At 40.0% G+C, this 19,378-nt stretch overlaps 1 protein-coding gene across 1 annotated transcript; it reads left to right on the top strand.

The window, feature by feature from the left end:
* The first annotated feature begins 770 nt into the window (after positions 1–770).
* LOC139131220 (uncharacterized) lies at positions 771–19,009 on the top strand. Its single transcript, XM_070697195.1, has 9 exons — positions 771–1,080; positions 8,990–9,031; positions 10,003–11,247; positions 11,603–11,638; positions 11,798–12,919; positions 14,253–14,300; positions 14,472–15,746; positions 16,591–16,629; positions 16,924–19,009. Exons 1-9 carry the CDS (start codon positions 999–1,001, stop codon positions 18,135–18,137), a joined length of 5,103 nt encoding a protein of 1,700 aa, XP_070553296.1. The 5' UTR covers positions 771–998; the 3' UTR covers positions 18,138–19,009.
* Positions 19,010–19,378: the final 369 nt, after the last annotated feature.

The following is a 19,378-nucleotide window of genomic DNA, read 5'->3' on the forward strand; positions in this document are numbered from 1 at the left end:
TGTCGGATGTGTCGAGGGCGTAGTTTAAATCGAGCAGATTTACATTTTTGTATAATTCTTCTATCCAGCACTGCCAGGCTACACCGCCACAGAAAAGCTCTCCTTTGCTCCGCATTGGCGGATGCAGTTGAGGGGCTAGGGGCTTTAATGACTGTGGGCACTAGTTCTCATATTTATTTCCTGCAATGTGTTATGTCATCGGTAAGTCTTGCTCTTTGCTTGTCAATACAACGTTGGCCATTCGAGTATGTCCTTTGTTAGGTGTGGATATCGTTAATGATATCACTTAATTAAATTCCATGTACATCATTGTATGCCTGCGTCAACTCTTAGTATGCCATTCTCCTACAAGTCGCCGGTATTTTCAATTAAACACGATTGGAACTAACAATTGGATCTTCATATTTTTCAAATTTCTCAAAAGTGTTAGGTGCCCTATAGCTGAATGTTGCAATATTACAAATTACTCATCAAACCAGTGTTCAACTTAAAAAGAAAAGTAGATGAGCTTACATTTACAGATGAAACAGACATTACTTCACCATCAAATTATCCCAAATTAGTTGCAATTGTGTTATTAAAACCACTTTCCCATGTCTTTTTTTCTGAAATCTTCAAGTATCTCAGAACGTCATGTGACGAGTGTCTACACCAGTGGTCAGCTACGTGGATTTTAGGGGATGGTTGACACCTGGTTATCTCGTAGCGTCGACTTATGATTTATGGGGTTGTTTTGATGATAAAATGTGTACCCGTCGGTGTCATCTCCCATGCTTCTGTAAGACATGATGACACGAAATTGGCTTGAGGACGCTCGGTCTACAATGCGATCACCTGAGACGCCAGAGCCAATGGAAGAGATTTTAAACAGTGAAGTATAGAAGTAACGCATGCAAGCATAACCAGTGTTTCAAAGCGCTGCCGCAGTTCAGTCACCACCGGACCGTCACACGGCCCTAATTTGAGACACCGCCTTCGTTGACGTTCACGGCTTAAGGATGTCTTCGGGAAAGACGCCCGCGCTGCAGATATGCATGTCTCTTGTTGCAATCTGCTGTGTCGTCGGTCCCAAGTTCACAGGTGAGCGCAAAACTAGGGTTCAAATTCGGACAAGTCGGAAATTATGACGGCAAAATATACCCGTTTTTTAAATAATTGCAAATATCGTGTCATTTCCGAAGTTCATAATTATATTGTGACAGACGTTTTATGTATCATAGTCAAAACATGGGACTATGTCCCCGAGGGTAGGTGATCATTTTGCCCGACGCATTGAGGCAAATGGTCGCCTGCCTCGGGGGTACATAGTCCCTTGTATGTGCTATATTGTTTTAATTACATACTTCTCTTAAATAGTCTTCACTCCAATATTTTAGGTTCACATAAAAATGACAATCATATGATTTATTTCCATATTAGACAAAAACATGATTGAATGGAACTAATTTGGGATAATTGGCTCTTCATATTTTTCAAATTCCTCAAAAGTGTTAGGTGCCATATAGCTGATTGTTGTAATACAAAAAGTGTATAACTTAAAAAGAAAAGCAGATGAGTTTACATTTACAGATAAAACCGACATTACTTCACCATCCGATTATCCCCAAATTAGTTCCAATCGTGGTAAAACCTGTTGAAAACTATAATGATTTTCATCAACGAGCTGCGCATTGATATATCTAAATCACTGTAATGCAGTTTATCGATTTTTCCATGCATAATTCTTTAAAAACAGTTTTTCCTATGTGATTTATGTAATTTGATCATTTTAAATCCCGTCATCAACATGTCACAGTAAAGATGTCGTATTTTTCATGCCATTGGTACAATTGCCGTCGTAGAGTCGGGTAACAGGTAAAATTGCTTGAGACTGGCCACTTTGTACACTGAGAACTTTGTCTCGGCAACGCCTCCTGAATGTAAGCAAATGCAAATTTGTCATTTTTTATCGATACTATGGAAAAAAGCTCAAAGTCTACGATGCACGTGCGCATAAAACTGTCTGTTGATCAATGATAACGAATATGTCATATGATGATCCCATGTTTATACTAGCCCGGACAGGACAGGACAAGATAGGGCACTGAATAATGTTCAGCCCCTGATCTTCAAATCACCTTGCAGGGCATAAAGTACCATATTGTAAGGTCGCTGTCGTGGCCCGAAACGATCACTCTACCTCTGTATACAATGCCGTCCAAGGACTTCTCTTGTGTAATAAACGCCCTAAAATTATGAGGAAATTCTCACTTTCGAGAGCATGCCTTTAAATGTCCTCATTTCCTTTGAGTCGAAAGAATGTACCCATGCAGCAAGAACCCTCGTATCATTCTCGGAAAAGTTTAATTAGGAGCATCAACTTCGGAACAAATCATCTAGATGGACACAAATTACAAATGAACACGAGGTTTAAAACAGAAGTAACAAATAAAAACCAACACTGATTAAAGTCTATCGTTGACAAATTACGAATGAACACTTGTGGTTTAAAACAGAAGTAACAAATAAAATCATCATTGATTAAATACTATCGTTGACAAATTACGAATGAACACGAGGTTTAAAATAGAAGTGACAAATAAAACCAACATCTGATTTCATGTCATCATTGTACCGTAATTCAGATCGGAACATAGCAAAGACATATATAGATAGATATGAAGCTGTTTCATGAATGTAATGCATCTTGAATTATACAAAGTTCACAATTGCTGAAGTCAGAACGATTATATATTAGAAGTACAGTTAGGAAAGGCTGTCAGCATTGGTGGATTTCGCGCGTCGTCTCTTAATATCATACAGTGCTCAGCCCCAGGTGTCGCACCAGAGGTTAAATAAGAAGTTTATTTCCATCTGAAGATGCACAGTCGGCGTTTACAAGGTCAATAATAGTATTGATTCATGACAAGAAAGAAAAAAATAGAAATAATTGTCACTTTCTATATACCTTAGTAGTACCACTATGCATTGCGTAAACAATAAATTCAAACACACAGTTTACTTGGTCACCCTTTTATGCGCATATGCAGTTCACGTACGCTTCAAGTTGTCACAACCGGACAGGTATAGATTTCCTGTTTAATTTGTCAAAAAGTTTGACATAAATGGCAATTTTTGTGCATAACATTTTTGCATTTACCATGATAACAACCCACCCACTGTATTCTATAGGGGACATATTATACCGTCGTTAGGCTGCGTTAACAAAAAACGGTTGGGGGGGGGGGCTGGAGGAATTCAGGGGGATTCGAAAATTTTGGGGGTAGTAGAGGGGGGACTTGAAAATTTTGCTCTACCTGTAGGGGGACTTGAAAATTGTTGGTTCCCTTTTATGTTTTACATTTTCCAATTCCAAGTTTTTGTAGGTAATTTAATGAAAAATGAATACAATTTTATGTCATCAACATGTTGTAATATTAGTAATAATTTAACAAAATCTAGAACCATTTTGTCACATTTCATGACTTTTATCTCGAAAAAATCTAAACATGTGTGATTTGTCGTAAAATAAACAAACGAGCCTAGTAACAGGACAGAAGCTGCAACTGTTAATGATTTCTGCAATATTTTTATGCAATATAACAACTACAGTTTCTTGCTATGTCCCTACATCATGCTCAAACACACAATATTTAGTTTGTCGACAAAGCCTGTGTATATAAATTGTATTAGGTGATAATTTACAATTAGAATCCAGACTGACAGTCAGTTGTCAGTGATACAAATGCATGGTACACATATACAGGCTGTGATAGCAAGCTGAATACTGGACAATTCAACATGATCTAGGGAGTAGAACAAGAACGCAGTTGTATAAACTGAAAGTGCGACCGTGTGTGACTTGTTGACGTATTCGACATAGCAACAACTGGTCCGATGGAATAGATGAAAAGAAACTGATTTCTGATGGCGTATGCCTGACTTCTCTTATGTAATAAACGTCCTAAAATTGTGAGAAACTTCTAACATTCGAGACTATGCCTTTAAATGTCCTTCTTTCGAATTCCTTTGAGTCGAAAGAATATACCCAGCAAAAATACTCGAATCAATCTCGGAAAACTGTAATTAGGATCATCAACTTCGGAACAAATCATCTAGGTGGACACAAATTAAAAATGAACACGAGGTTTAAAACAGAAGTAACAAATAAAATCAATACTGATTAAATGCTGTCGTTGTCAAATTACAAATGAGAACTTGCGTTTTAAAACAGAACTGACAAATAAAATCAACACTGATTAAATACTGTCGTTGACAAATTACAAAATTTTTAATGAACACGAGGTTTAAAATAGAAGTGACAAATAAAACCAACATCTGTTTTCATGTCATCATTGTACCGTAATTCAGATCGGAAATAGGAAAGACATATATCGATATGAAGCTATTTCATAAAATGTAATGCATCTTGAATTATACAAAGTTCACAATTGCTGAAGTCAGAATGAGTATATATTAGAAGTACAGTTAGGAAAGGTGGATTTCGCGCGCCATCTCTTAATTCTATACAGTGCCCAGCCCCAGGTGTCGCGCCAGAGGTTAAATAAGAAATTTATTTCCATCTGAAGAATCTGATGCACAGTCGGCGTTTACAACTTGGAAGGTCAATAATAGTATTGATTCACGACAAGAAAGAATAAAATAGAAATAATTGTTACTATATACCTTAGTAGTACCACTAGGCATTGCGTAAACAATGAATTCAAACACCCAGTTTACTTGGTCCCCATTTATGCGCATATGCAGTTCGCGTACGCTTCAAGTTGTCACAACCGGACAGGTACAGATTTTCTGTTTAATTTGTCAAAAGATTTGACATAAAGGCAATTTTGTACACAACATTTTTCATTTACAATGATAACAACCCACCGTGTTCTATAAGGGACGTATAATACCGTCGTTATCGTTGTCATTGCACTGAACTGAGCTGCCTAAAGTCCAGTATTGCAAGCTGAAAACCTTTTTGTCTGAAAACTGGCAATTTGCATCTAGTTATGGACACAGAGGGCGCGTTTATAAATTTGCGTTCAATCCCAGCATTCTTGGCGTGAGTCCTTGTTCATATGCACGACAGTTTTCTCTTTCTTTTTTTTAGGCGTAATGATATTTTGTGTCTATTATGAAAAGGAAAATATGTTTACTGGCTAATGGAACTAATAGATTTTATTAATCGGAGTTAAAAACTAATACTTTGCATGTTTCGTACTTGTTTCTTTACAAACACTAAAAAAACATGGCGGCGCTGGTCAATTTAGTCCGGTACACTTCCGGTTACTCGCTTAGTATATTGATCTAGCGCATGCGTAGTCAGTTAGCTGCTGGCACGATACACCACTCTTCCGGACCATAATGGACAAAAGCAAACTTTGTGCAACATGACAGAGAAGGCAAAGCCAAGTATATTAGGGAGCGTTCAGTTATTATGGCCGCGGTGGGCCGGCAAATTCTTCCTGCGCATCAGTCAAAATAAGTGAACCCCCTTACCCATTGTACCAAAAAATTGATGACCCCCCTTTCAAGATGACAAAAATTTAATGACCACCTCCCCCCCCCCCCCCATTGCTTGAGTAAAGTTGCACACACAAACACCTCGGGGTATGGAGCGATAGAATCCCCCAAAAAAGAGCTTAGATTTTTTCAAATGACCTTCCTTACAAACTCAAAAGGTGTTGATGCTCAGATTTCCCCTTCTGACTTGCTTATAATTTTGAAATTACCCCTCAAAGGGGTTGGACAGAAATTACTGGTGGAACGCAATATTTTTGCGCAAGCGTGTGTGTACAAAATTTTGATATTTGGATTTAATTAAAAATCAGCTGTTGATAATGTTGATTCACTATACATGGTATACATATATTTTCTCATACATGTATGAGAAATCTATGTAGTACTTTTTCAATGCAAAACTATATCTATGCATTTATAGATATTTGATAATTTACATAAATGTACTTAAATGAAATAGGGTTGTTACAACTGGCATGTGGACAAAAAGTTTGACCTTAGAATTTCACCAAAAATGTTCATCCACTATACATGGAGTCAATGATAAAATTGTGAATAATTTGTTTTCCAATGGTATACTTGGTATACTTGTGCATATACAGACGTTCAATAATTAACATAATTGTACTTGATTAGAATATGATGATTATGTGTACAAGAAATCTGATTATGGAATTTCACTGAAAATGTTCATCCACTATACATGGGAGTCTATGAGGACAGTATGAATAGTTTTTTTCCAATACAAAAATAGGTAAACCAATGTATTTATGTACTCTCGATTATTGATATTAATGTACTAGATTAGATTAGATTAGGGTGGTAACAAATGGATGTGTTTGCCAGAAATTGGATTTTGGAATTATACCAAAATGTAGATTCACTGTACATGGGAGTCTATGAGGAAAATATGAATAATTTTTTTCCAATACAAAACTATCAAAATCTGTGTATTTAGAGACATTTGATAATTCATTTTAAAGTACTTAGTTAGCCTAGGATGGTTAAAGGTTGATATGTGTGCAAGAAATTGGATTTTGGAATTTCACCGAAATGTTGATCCACTATACATTGGAGTCTATGAAAAAACTAGGAATAATTTTTTTACAATGCTAAACTAAATTAATTTGTGCTTTTATAGGTGTTTGATAATTAATTCAAATGTACTTGCTTCAAATAGGTTATTTAAAGTTCAGATGTGGACAACAATTATGATATTGGAATTTCACCTAAAAGTATTATTTAACTTTCCATGGTACTAGTAGTCTCAGTACAGGTTAAATAATTTCCCTGACAAAACTTGCTATATCTCTAATATGTAAGTAATAGGAATTGTTCATTGCCCTCAGTTCAGTGAGCTTGATTTACAATAAGACAAGCCTCAGAGTTGTCAAGTCAAGATGTTCATGTGACAGATAATTATACTTTTGTTCAGATTTACAGGTGAATAACTGCAGAGGATGAAATCATGCAACGAATCATTTTATCTCCCAGAATATTTATGAACACTGAAACTGCTTTTTGATGGGACGGATACTTATGAAAATTAAGTGACCCCCCTCTGAGCTGTTTGAAAAACACATGACCCCCTTTGCAGTTTTCAAATTTGAGGTGACCCCCCTGGATTTTGCCGGCCCACCCCCGGCCATAATAACTGAATGCTCCCTTATGGGCTGGAAAGTTTGCTTCAGTCTATTATGGGCCGGAAGGAGGTACATTATTGATATTTCTTATATACTTTTCGCAATGCTAGTGAATGTACAGATGTAGCAAACAATGCTGGATTATCGGATACGTAATCAGTAATAAATGCGGGATGACGTTACAAATTTCACCGGTATTGACAAAGCTAACGGATAGGTCTCCAGTCTACCACTTACAGAATTTCATAGTGATTTGTTGAATCATGGTATTTGACCAAAATATTCCAAGACAAGAAATTGACCTTGTTAAGCTAAGAATTCTCTAGAGGTTTTTTAGCTCAGATACCCCGTAAATTATACATTTTTCGGAAAGTCTAGATATAGAGGAACATTTTGGTTACCATAATGTCAACATTATTTACATAACTATCACGTGACAGGTAATTTGCATTACCTTTCAAAAATCGGTTTTCCCTATGTTTTGTCTCAATGCTTTGAGATATGTGGCTGAAATTTGTGTGAGTGCAAGCTGTCCTTAGGATCTTCCACAGTCCGTCTCAGATTTTTTAAACTTAAACAATTTTTTTGCCAGAAAAACTAACAGAGCGGTGAATTTAACCCTAGTTGATTTCTTTAAAGTGTGTGCTAAAAAAAACTAAGCAAGATATAAAAAATCTGAGACACACTTTGGAAGAGCGTTGTAACAGCTTGCACTCCAGCAAGTTTGAGTCAGATATTTTGAAGCATTGAGACAAAACATACGAACAACCGATTTTTGAAATGTTATGCAAATTACCTATTACGTGGTAGTTCTATAAACAATGGTGACAATGTGGTTATCACAATGTTTCCCTATATCTAGGCTTTCAGAAAATGTATAATTTACGGGGGTTCTGAGCTTATCAATCACCAGAGAATTGTTAGATTAAAAAGGTCAATGTCTTGTCTTGGAACCTTAAGGTGATGCTAGAATCGTTTGCATCCCAGTTATGTCAAGATCACACTGAGACATATTTTTACCTTTGGTCAAAAAAATAAATTCGATGATTATCAACTTTAGACAAACATATTGACTTGAGGGAAACTTTCAATTTCATTAGCAGCGACGCCTTGTTACGTGAGCTTGTAAGGTCGGGTACAGATATTCAGACTCTCAAACTTTTACTTCTTTTGGCCTACCACTTGTTGGGGCTCATTTTGAAGCTTAAGCTTATGGAATAAACGGCTTAGTTTTGTGAAAATCGGGAATTCTATTTTCCGCCATAGAGATAACACACGGATGGCGGCCATTTTGAATTTCCATTACCGGTTATTTTTCACGTTTCTCTAGTTCTCTGGCTCAATTTTCAAAATGACCCTCCGATTTTTATGATTGATTTTACTGGTGAAAAGATATATTGTTAAGTAATATTGACAGCGAGGTTTGTAGGATTAAGGATACTTGCTGACAACTGCTACTAGGCGGCGGCCAAAATATCACAGAAAAAATACTCAGTAACATAACGATCCTCGATTACTTTATTAATGCATTTCTGGAGTAAGAGTGCCAGTATTGGCAACGCCACAACACCATGATCATCTGAAGCAAAATACTTACCCGTAAACCGCAAAAACAACGTTGAATTTTTCAGACAATTTTCCCCAACTCAGATCTCAAATGTTTTTTTTTTTTTTCAGTCACTCCCTTCTGCATTCCACTACCATCTGATTTCAAATGATCACTTGTCGAAATTATTGTCGTTGACATTATGTTTCGAAAGAGCAAGCTTAGGATTTGCCCTGATTCAAAATGCTTTTCTTATGAGCTGATAGCTAAGAATTCATATCTAATTATTTTGCAGACGCCCAGTCGTGCAATGATCCTCGTCCGAAAGTGTCGTTGGGTAAGTAAGTCTTGAGCGAGCGTCCAACTATATTTGTCTTGTTTCTCACCGCGCGCGTGTTTAAGACTGTCCCATTGCACGCGCCTTTGCTATAAGTATGCCTCGTACTATGTGACAGTACAATCAAGGTGAAGTTGAGCCCGGTTACGAAACACATCCTCGAAGGAATATTATGTGTTTTAGATCATACAAGGGACTATGTTCCAAAGGGGTTTGTGACTATTTGCTCTCTTGACGTCGGGCAAATTGTCTCCTGCCCCGAGGGTACATAGTCCCTTGCTTGGGCTGTAATGTTTTATTTCGTCCCTCTTACATAGTTTTCACCCATACCTGGTGGGTTTATTTGCAAATGACAATCATGTGTCTTATTTTCATGAAATACGAAAATCCGTTAAAAACATAACGATCTTAATCATCGAAGAGCGCATCGATATATTTAGATCACTGTTATGCGGTTCATCGATTTGAGCGAATATTTTCTATAAAAACGCATTTCCTGCGTAAAAAAATGTAACTTGGTCATTTCTTTAAATCCCGAAGTTTTCAAGTGCAAGTTTAAAATAGTTCTGGGTCCATCTCAATCAAATAATGACTATGCGGTCCGCTACGTCAATTTTCAATAGAATCCTACAGGGCGGCAATGTTCGATATATGAAGCATGTAATAAAATGATTCTTTAATTATAACATCATGATGTGCAAGCCACAGCGATAACTGTACGTTCTGACGTCAGATTTTCCGGACGTTACTTACACAGGCTAAATATACAATGGTAATGAATGGGCAAGGTTATCAAGCGTCTTGTTATTGCGCATTGTTCCATGTTGCATTAAATATTTTAAAATCAAATACTTTAAATCTGAAGAAACGTTCACCTATGTGTTCTTTACTTACGACGATCAATCAATCACTTCATCCGTCCTTTCATTCAATTCAATTCATTCTATGCTTTTTGTTTCTTTCTTTCACAGAGGAGGCAACATCAGGGTGTTCCTTTGACAGGGAACATTGTGATATTTTCGGTTTAGATTTTCTTTGCACACAAAGTTATGGATTTATTCATCCGTGCAGAGGTGATGGTAACGACGTCATGTGTGTATCACCGGACAGAGAACTAGCAGCGCCAACACCCGCCAAGACTTTGAAAGTCTTAGCGTACAATGTATTGGAACTGCGTTACGTCTACGCCCAGAGCGGACAACGCGAGCGAACATGTCGCATTCCACAGAAAATATTCGACCATCATGCCGACGTCGATGTGATTGTGTTCAATGAAGCTTTCATGGGTGGCTGCTTCCCAGAGGACGGTATATCGTTCCGTGATATGCTGACTCAGTATGGTTTTGCGCACTTCACGGAGACAGTCGGCACAGAGAAATCCCTCCTACCTATTCCTTTTCCTCCGGATCTCGGGAACTTCCCTCCGACTGGCCTGCCCGACATATCCGCCGTGGAAAACGGGGGTATTTTTATCGCCTCTCGTTGGCCGATCCTCTTCGAGGCCCAGATGGTCTTCAAGGATGGTCTAGTCGGCATCGCGTCTAACAAGGGTGTCGCCTACGCAAGAATAGAGAAAGAAGATGGAAGTGATACGAGGTACTACCACGTTTTTGGGACTCACCTGCAAGCTGGGTTTGATGACGGCATAGGGGACGAAATACGTAACGCGCAGGCGAGGGAGATGAAGCAGTTTGTGGAGGAACAGAATATACCCGCGAACGAGCCTGTGATTTATGCCGGTGACTTTAACAACGACCTTTACGGCGAGAGTGGTCGTTGGGACCAGATGCTTCAGATCCTGGAAGCGAACATGCCTGAAATAGTAGGAGACCTGAACGTGACCCTCGACTACGCGAACAATGACGTCAGATCCAACCCAAGTCCCGGAGGAAAGTGGATCGATTACGTCATCTACAGTAACCAACACGTGATGCCGAATGAGGCCAGCCAAGAATCGATCAAGTATACCGCATCTGAGCCATTCACACCATGTATGGCAGCTTTACCGATATCGGAGAGGGACGAGCCGATACAAATAGGTCCCATAGAATTGCCCATACCCATAGAATTGGGCCAATATCGCTACCACTACGAAGAGAAGTGCCTTGATTCCTGGAATGTGACCGACCTGTCTGACCATTACGCCGTATTGGGCGTCTTTGATTTCAGCAAACCCATCGACCCGATCCCAAATCCTACTCCCCCACCCATGCCAGGTAATATTTAAATTCATCAACATCACTTAAAATGAAACGACCGTGTTTTGAATTTTAACCTTTTTGGAGTCAGATTGTATTTTTCCGCTCGAGTAATCATGGTAGAGGGCAAGCAAAACGATATTGCTGAGATGGCAGTGGTAAACATGTGGTGTGGTTGTTTTCGGCGTGTGAACATCACTCTTGCAAATTAAACTCCGAAAAGTGTTTTGAGTTTATTAAAAGTACAGGTAAAAGTCATTATCTACATAATGGAAATGAAGATTCGACTAAATGATCGAGCGAATATTTTTGTACAATCGATAATTTTTTTTCAACTTTCGCTTCTTATCCCTTTTGTTTTAATTTTACACAGAGGAATGTAACGATGACAGACCACAAGTTTGGCTAGGTAAGGCTTGGTTTTTGGTCCGTTTGTTTGCCACTTTATCGCATGATATTTGCAGATCTTGAAACATGAAAAGAAGCAATCTATACTTTTACAATTAACAAGAACACATTCACTTGATATGATTTTATTTGTGCAATTTTCGTTGCAATTTTCTTGCAGGATATGCTACGGACGAGTGCGATTTGACACCCGATCACTGTGCGATGTTTGGACTAGAGTACGTCTGCAGCGCCCCCTACAACGTATGGGACAACTGCTATGTCAAACCTGGGCAGAACGTACTCTGCGCTATTCCCGACATAACCCTACCCGACCCGACACCGGCAACTACCTTCAAGGTGTTGGCGTACAACGTCTACGAGCTGCGCTATCTGTACTACCAGAGCGGTCAGCATGAACGCACGTGTCGTATTCTTCCTGAGATCTTCACTCGCCATGGTGATCTGGACGCCATCATCTTCAACGAAGCCTTCATGGGCGGTTGTTTCGCCAATGACGGCGCTTCTTTCCGGCAAATCATGGATTACTATGGTTTCCGATACTTCACCGGCACCGTCGGAGAAAATCTGATATTACCGCCGGAAAACGGTGGTGTCTTCATCGCCTCGAGATGGCCGATAGCGCGGTGGGACGAAACCGTCTATGAGAGCGTGATTGCCCCTTCTGACGATGCGTTTGCGGCGAAGGGATCAATCTATGCAGAGATTCACAAATCGGTTGACGGGTCTACCAGAAAGTACCATGTCCTTGGCACCCACTTGCAGGCCGGTGACAGTGACCGCGGCGGGAACGAGGCCAGGGTCAACCAAACCAAAGAGATGCACCAGCTGATGCTCAAGCAGAATATCCCCAGGAGCGAGGCTGTCATCTATGGTGGGGACCTCAACAACGACTACTACACCAAGCCAGACTACTTAGCAGCTATGCTTGAAGCGTTGGAAGCCGACTTGCCGCCGATAGAGGGAAGCATCAACGTCACCAGTGACAGTTGCTATAATGACATAAAGTACAGCGGTGACGACCCTGAAGGATGCGCTAGAAACAGGAATTGGTTGCCCGGCAGCTGGATCGACTACGTTCTCTACAGCCACGCGCATCTCGAGCCTGTATCAGCCACCCAGGAGTCGATAAAATACGCCGACAGCAGTCCGATGAGTGTTTGCATGGATGGTATCAGGCCACTGGGAGGACATATTTACCCGTACGACCCAAAATGTAATCAAGCAAGAGAAATCACAGACTTGGCAGATCATTATGCTGTTCTTGGAAGGTTTGATTTCGGTACGTATCGTAAAAGTAACGATGACACACCGATGTCTGTTGAATGTTTTCAAATCATGAGCCTTCATTATTTACATGAAGGGGCGGTACGATTTAAGAAATGTAAGATATGTAAAAGTTACCCCCAAAGTATTACTCCCCCCCCCCCATTCATCGATTGCAAAATATGACCACCTGTATAAAATGATCGATCTGATTGGGTTGATAAATTTTCATATTGAACAAACTTTCCTAAATAGGAATATACATCTGGATCGACTAGATCAAAGTTGGGTAAACATGATATCTACTGAAAAAAACCCATTGATATTTAAAGTCATTTAGCGTTTTTATTTAAGTGAATTACCAATTTTCATATTTAACGAACTTTCCTAATTTGGGATCTATATCTAGAATGACTACTTTATCAAAGTTGACGAAACTTGCTATGTTCATTAAAGTAACTATGGTATAGCATTTTTGACAGTCTTTTAGCGTTTTGACTAATTACTAATTTACATATTTTAGAGAACTTTCCTAACTAGCAACATAAGACTCGAATGGTGACTATAGCAAAGTTTATGAAACTTACTGTGGATATTTATAATACAATGATATTGTATTAGTAAAAGAGATTTCGCGTTTCTATATCAGCATATTAATTATTTGCATTTTTAATGAACATTCATAATTGGAAGCACGTTAAATCGAAAAGACTGGACCAAAGTCGATGAAAGTACTATGTATCTTGATGATAAAATTATATAAAAGTAGTGAAAGACATTTTGCATTTTGCGTAAGCTAATGTATAATTTGCATATTTAATGAGCTTTCACAGTTTGGTGTGTACATCTTGAAGGACTCGACAGTGTAAAGTGGTGATACAATGACAGCAATCAAAGAAATTTAGTATTTTTATTTCAAGTAATGACATTTTAGTAAAATCAATGATTTTCGGAAATGACCTTTGTGAATATTGTTCGTAACGATGTTGATCATAACAGTTTCTATCAAGTTGCAAATTTTTGCCATAAGATTCAATTTACAGACAACAGCCATATGTACTTAAACACGGGAGCATTTTCTATTCGTATCTTGTTCTTTTCTGATAAGTACGTGTACGCGTACGTACACCGCGTATATGAAGCATGCCTATAACAACGAATATTTGTAAAATTGATAATTCTAGCCACTCATTGCTAGTTTTGAGGTTCTATCTCTATGCGATCGTAGATGACAAAGGAACAACAACTTCAACGATCAAAGAACTTGTCCAATATTATACTAATTAATTCTGATTGTTGCAGGCATAATCGATGCTTACAAAATGTGTTTTTTTCTTCACCGTTCATAGATGTCCCTGAAGTTCCCTGTTATGATCCTCGACTGCATGTGTGGTTGGGTAAGTAAAGCTCGAGCACTGAAATTCCCTTTGAAATAATAAAAATTTATGTTGAGTTTCCGGGTCAGTAGAAATCTTATTATGCCTGCTTGTATTACTATACACATCGTCTTTTTTCACCTGTGTGGTTGTATACATAAACACCCTGACTTGTTACGATCTATTTCACAGGTGACGTGACTTCAGAATGCAATCTCGACGCTTCTTACTGCACCATGTTTGGCTTGGATTACGTTTGTTCCGAGGACTATTCCAACAGCCATCGATGCGGTGGCGTAGGGGTGACCGATGTCAACGTGCTGTGCGCAATGCCAGACAGGGTTTTGCCGCCCCCTACACCAGCCACGACCCTGAAAGTCTTGGCGTACAATGTGTGGGAGCTGAGCTACGTCTACTATCAGAACGGACAGTATGAGCGAACCTGTCGAATTCCGCAAGAAATTTTCCAACGCCACGGCGACGTGGATGTCATCGTATTTAACGAGGTGTTCATGGGCGGATGTTTTGCTTCTAACGGCATGTCTTTCCGTGACATACTAAAAGAGTACGGATTCAAACATTTCACCAAAACTGTCGGTGAAGATAAATCCCTCCTGCCTTTAGATCCGAGCGAAATACCCCTGCCTCCAAATTTACCTCCTGATTTTACAGCAATAGAAAATGGCGGCGTCTTCATAGCATCTCGTTGGCCAATTCTCGCTGAAGCCGAGAAAGTATTCGTAAACGCTGTGCGGCCATCCCCTGATGCGTTGGCCAATAAAGGCGCCATGTACGTTAAAATCGAGAAAGACGATGGCTCGCTAAAGCGAGTGTATCACGTCCTCGGCACTCATCTTCAAGCAGGATTCGGAGAAATGGCGAAGTATAAAGGAGACGAAATTCGTGCCTTGCAAGCCCAGGAGATGTTTGAGCTCATGAAGGAACAGAATATACCCGCTGACGAGCCTGTCATTTATGCAGGAGACCTGAACACGAACCTGTATGGTACTCACGACAGATGGGGCCAGATGTTGGAAATTCTTCAGGCTAATATGCCTGAAATTGTTGGACTCTTGAACTTCACATACGACAGGGAAAATAATGACGTCAACCGCAATCCACAACCCGGGGACGGGGGGTCCTGGATAGATTATGTCATATACAGCCATCAGCACTTAATGCCGAATGAAGCCAGCCAGGAATCGATCAAGTACGTGGCTTCGGAGCCGTTTGTACCGTGCATGGCGGCCATTCCCATAGCGATGAGAGAAGAGCCGCTCCGGATCGGTCCTATCGAAATTCCGATACCCATCGAGCTTGGGGAGCACCATTACGCGTACCAGCCAAGATGCCGTGATTCTTGGAACGTCACCGATTTATCAGACCACTATGCAGTCCTGGGAGTCTTTGACTTCAGCTCTCCTTTGGAACCCATGCCACAGCCCCCAACACTTCCACCAGTTCCCGGTAAGTAGAAAGGAACTTGCAGGTACTTTGCCGCATAACAAGTGACTAATTAAATAGTAAAGTAAAAAGAAAACGCCTAATCCCAAATATTAATATGACTGATACTTTGTAGTTCGACACATGTGACAAAAACTATTCAAGTTCCTAAGTTACAGACATTGGGAGTAACCTTGCACAATCGGAAATCGCCTTTAAGACATATTTCCTTGACACGTTGAAGTCGGGTCAAACATGATGTAGGATAATTAAAATGGAAATCACAAGTAAAACTAGTTGTGTCGCGTTCGTCTCACTGCGCAAACTCCATCGTAGAAAGTCAGCCAGAGCTGACGCTTGGCAATGACGTGACATGAGGCCATAACCTGACACTTTCCATCAAGGAACTGAACATGCACACAAATGACACATGCGAGTAGTAGCGATTGATCGACTTTCAGTTGATTTATCAATTTGAAATAAGTCTCGATGGAACACGCTAGGGGAACAGAAAAATAAAAAGCACTTTCATTTTGAAAACACAACGGGACTAGAGAGCGCTTACTGTTGTGTTTTCAACTTGAGAAAATAAACAATGCCTCACATGTTTCTTTCAAAGTTGTCACTAATTGTAATTTTAACTTTTCGTTACTCTTATTCCGCAATACAATAATTTGCACTATAGTGATTTTCTTGTTTTATTCTTCATTGCAAAAGCAACAGGTTTAAAGTTATCTCGAGCAAATTATAAGAAAATCTTTACAGTTTGATTTCTAATGTGTATATTACAATGAAAAATATAAAGTTGACAATTATAAAGTCATCTATGCTTATCTATCAATCTATTTTTTTTAATTTTTTTTTGCAGAGGAATGCACGTCCGGTAGCAGACCTAACGTTTGGCTTGGTTAGTTACATCACGTATTAATTAATTCAGAAACTTCATTTAAAAACACATATACTTGAAAAATTTGTTTCATCCATTGTCCTTTTCAATTTATATTAACGCAATTTTCGCAGAGAAATATACCAAGCGTCTCAGGGTTCATTATTCTGTCTCTGTCTGTCTGTCTGTCTGTCTGTCTGTCTGTCTGTCTGTCTGTCTCTCTCTCTCTCTCTCTCTCTCTCTCTCTCTCTCTCTCTCTCTCTCTCTCTCTCTCTCTCTCTCTCTCTCTCTCTCTCTCTCTCTCTCTCTCTCCAGGGTACGCCACGAGTGAATGTGATCTGACCCCATCGCATTGTGAGATGTTTGGATTGGAGCACATCTGTACTGCACGCTACAATACAGTAGATCTCTGCTACGTCTCTTCTGGTGAGAACGTCATGTGTGCCGTACCCTATAGAACTGTACGCGACCCGACACCCGCGACAACCTTCAAGGTTCTGTCATACAATGTCTACGAGTTGCGCTACATCCTCTTCCAGACCGGACAACGCGAACGCACGTGTCGAATTCTTCCCGAGGTATTCATCCGGCATGGCGACATCGACGCCATCATTTTCAACGAAGTGTTCATGGGTGGTTGTTTTCCAGATGATGGCGCATCCTTCCGAGAAATCTTGGACTATTATGGTTTCAAGTACTTTACGGCCACGGTCGGCGAACACCTCATTTTGCCACCAGAAAACGGCGGCGTCTTCATCGCGTCCAGGTGGCCGATTGTCCGTTCAGACGAGACGGTGTACGAAAGCAAAGTAGTCCCCTCGCGGGACGTTTTGGCATCAAGGGGTGCTGTCTATGCACAGATCCGTAAGTCGGTCAACGGGGTGACCACGAACTACCATGTACTAGGCACACATCTGCATTCTGGTGATGACAATCGCGGAGGGGATGACGTCAGGCTGAACCAGACGAAGGAGATGCACCAGCTGATGCTGAAGCAGAACATACCCAGGGGCGAAGCTGTCATCTACGGAGGAGACTTCAACAACGACAAGTACACCAAGGCAGAACATCTCGATGCCATGCTGACAGCCCTAGATGCCGACCTGCCCGCGCGAGTGGGAACCATCAACGTCACATTCGATAGCTGCTACAACGACATCAGGTACGATGGGGACGACCCGATGGGATGTGCGAGGGATCACAACTGGCTGCCCGGCTCCTGGATTGACTACGTCCTCTACAGCCGAGCCCATCTCCTGCCAATGCTCGCTACGCAGGAATCGGTGAAATACGTCGACAGCGACCCCTTCGACGTGTGCATAGATGACCTCAAACCGCTGGGCGGACACATCTATCCATACCAAGATAGTTGCAATTCTCCAAGAACCATCACCGACCTGGCTGATCACTACGCAGTACTGGGACACTTCGAGTACTTCAAAGAGGAAGAGGTGTCATCGTCTGTAAAACTCATGTCTTCGCTAGTTTTCCTCGCTATGTCCGCCATTTCTGCGATGTTTTCGACCTAAAATACCAAGAAATCTTACTTAATAGCATTCATTTCAATCTGTGAATATAGAGGCTTCCTTTATAACCAATATTTTTTTAGCATGTAAATTCAGATATAAACGGTTGACTATAGATAACCCGGATCAGAAGATACGAAGGAAACTTCAGACGAATCTGTGGTTACATGAAATTGACGTAGTATTGATTATATCCTATAACCTCAAATTCATGTACACATTCATTATTGTACGGGCTGAATGCACAGAGTAGAGACGGCAGACTGTGTTCATTATCATCAATAAATCCATACTTTGACTTTTTTGTGTAATTCTGACCATCATTTTGAGATCATCTGTACCAGCACGAATCCGATTTCGACATACCAAACATGTACATTCATTTACATGTAAAACGATAAGGCGGATGATTGTTCTAGAATGTGGTGCAACGCCATCAACAACAGCATGACCTGGTACCGGAAAGAAGAATTGAGCTCCCGTCTAGTTCAGTATCGATGCGAAGAAATTTTGAGTTTAACGGATGAACAAGTGTATCACGTCACATGCCATTGCTCTTCTAGTATCTTAAAATTCCGAGTCACTGGTAGTGTTTGAAAAACAGAGATGTAACTGTTGCGGGTAGACTCAATAAGTTCAACCTGCAGAATGTCTACTTTTCAAGTACATTAAACCTTCAGAACAAACACAAAATCCACCTTCAATGAATTTCCAGTATGATTACCTTCAGCAGAATCTATGAATTTGACAGCTTTAGCTGATACAGGGATTTGCAGTTGTTTACTCCTCGCCTTCGAAGTGAATTTAAATTTAGTCTTATATAAATGACACAATCTTTCAATACAGACATCAAATAAAATCGTAACTGCTGCAAATCTTGTGGTGATGTCATTTCAAGCTTCAGCTGAAGTTTGTAGCACGGATTGTATGAATACGCGATTCTTGTACCCTGCATATGCAAAGCTACTGTGTGTGACATCTTTCAACCACTTTACACCACACGTGTTAAATTGTATCAAGAAATCAGAGCAAGCAAGTGTCCATTTAGTTGGTTATTTAGTGCACGAAGGACGCAGTTCACATGAAACAAACAATGCTTATCAAGCAAGTATAAGAACTTGATGAGAAGATGTGGAAAATGTAATTACAGTACAAGGATTTCATATTGCTGTATTGTGTGTTGTTGTGGCGCCCCCATAGATATTAACATCAAATGAAACTTTTCGAGTTGATTCTTTCTGAAG

This window comes from Ptychodera flava, chromosome 4, assembly GCF_041260155.1.
Source record: "Ptychodera flava strain L36383 chromosome 4, AS_Pfla_20210202, whole genome shotgun sequence".
In the NCBI taxonomy this organism is placed as follows: domain Eukaryota; kingdom Metazoa; phylum Hemichordata; class Enteropneusta; family Ptychoderidae; genus Ptychodera; species Ptychodera flava.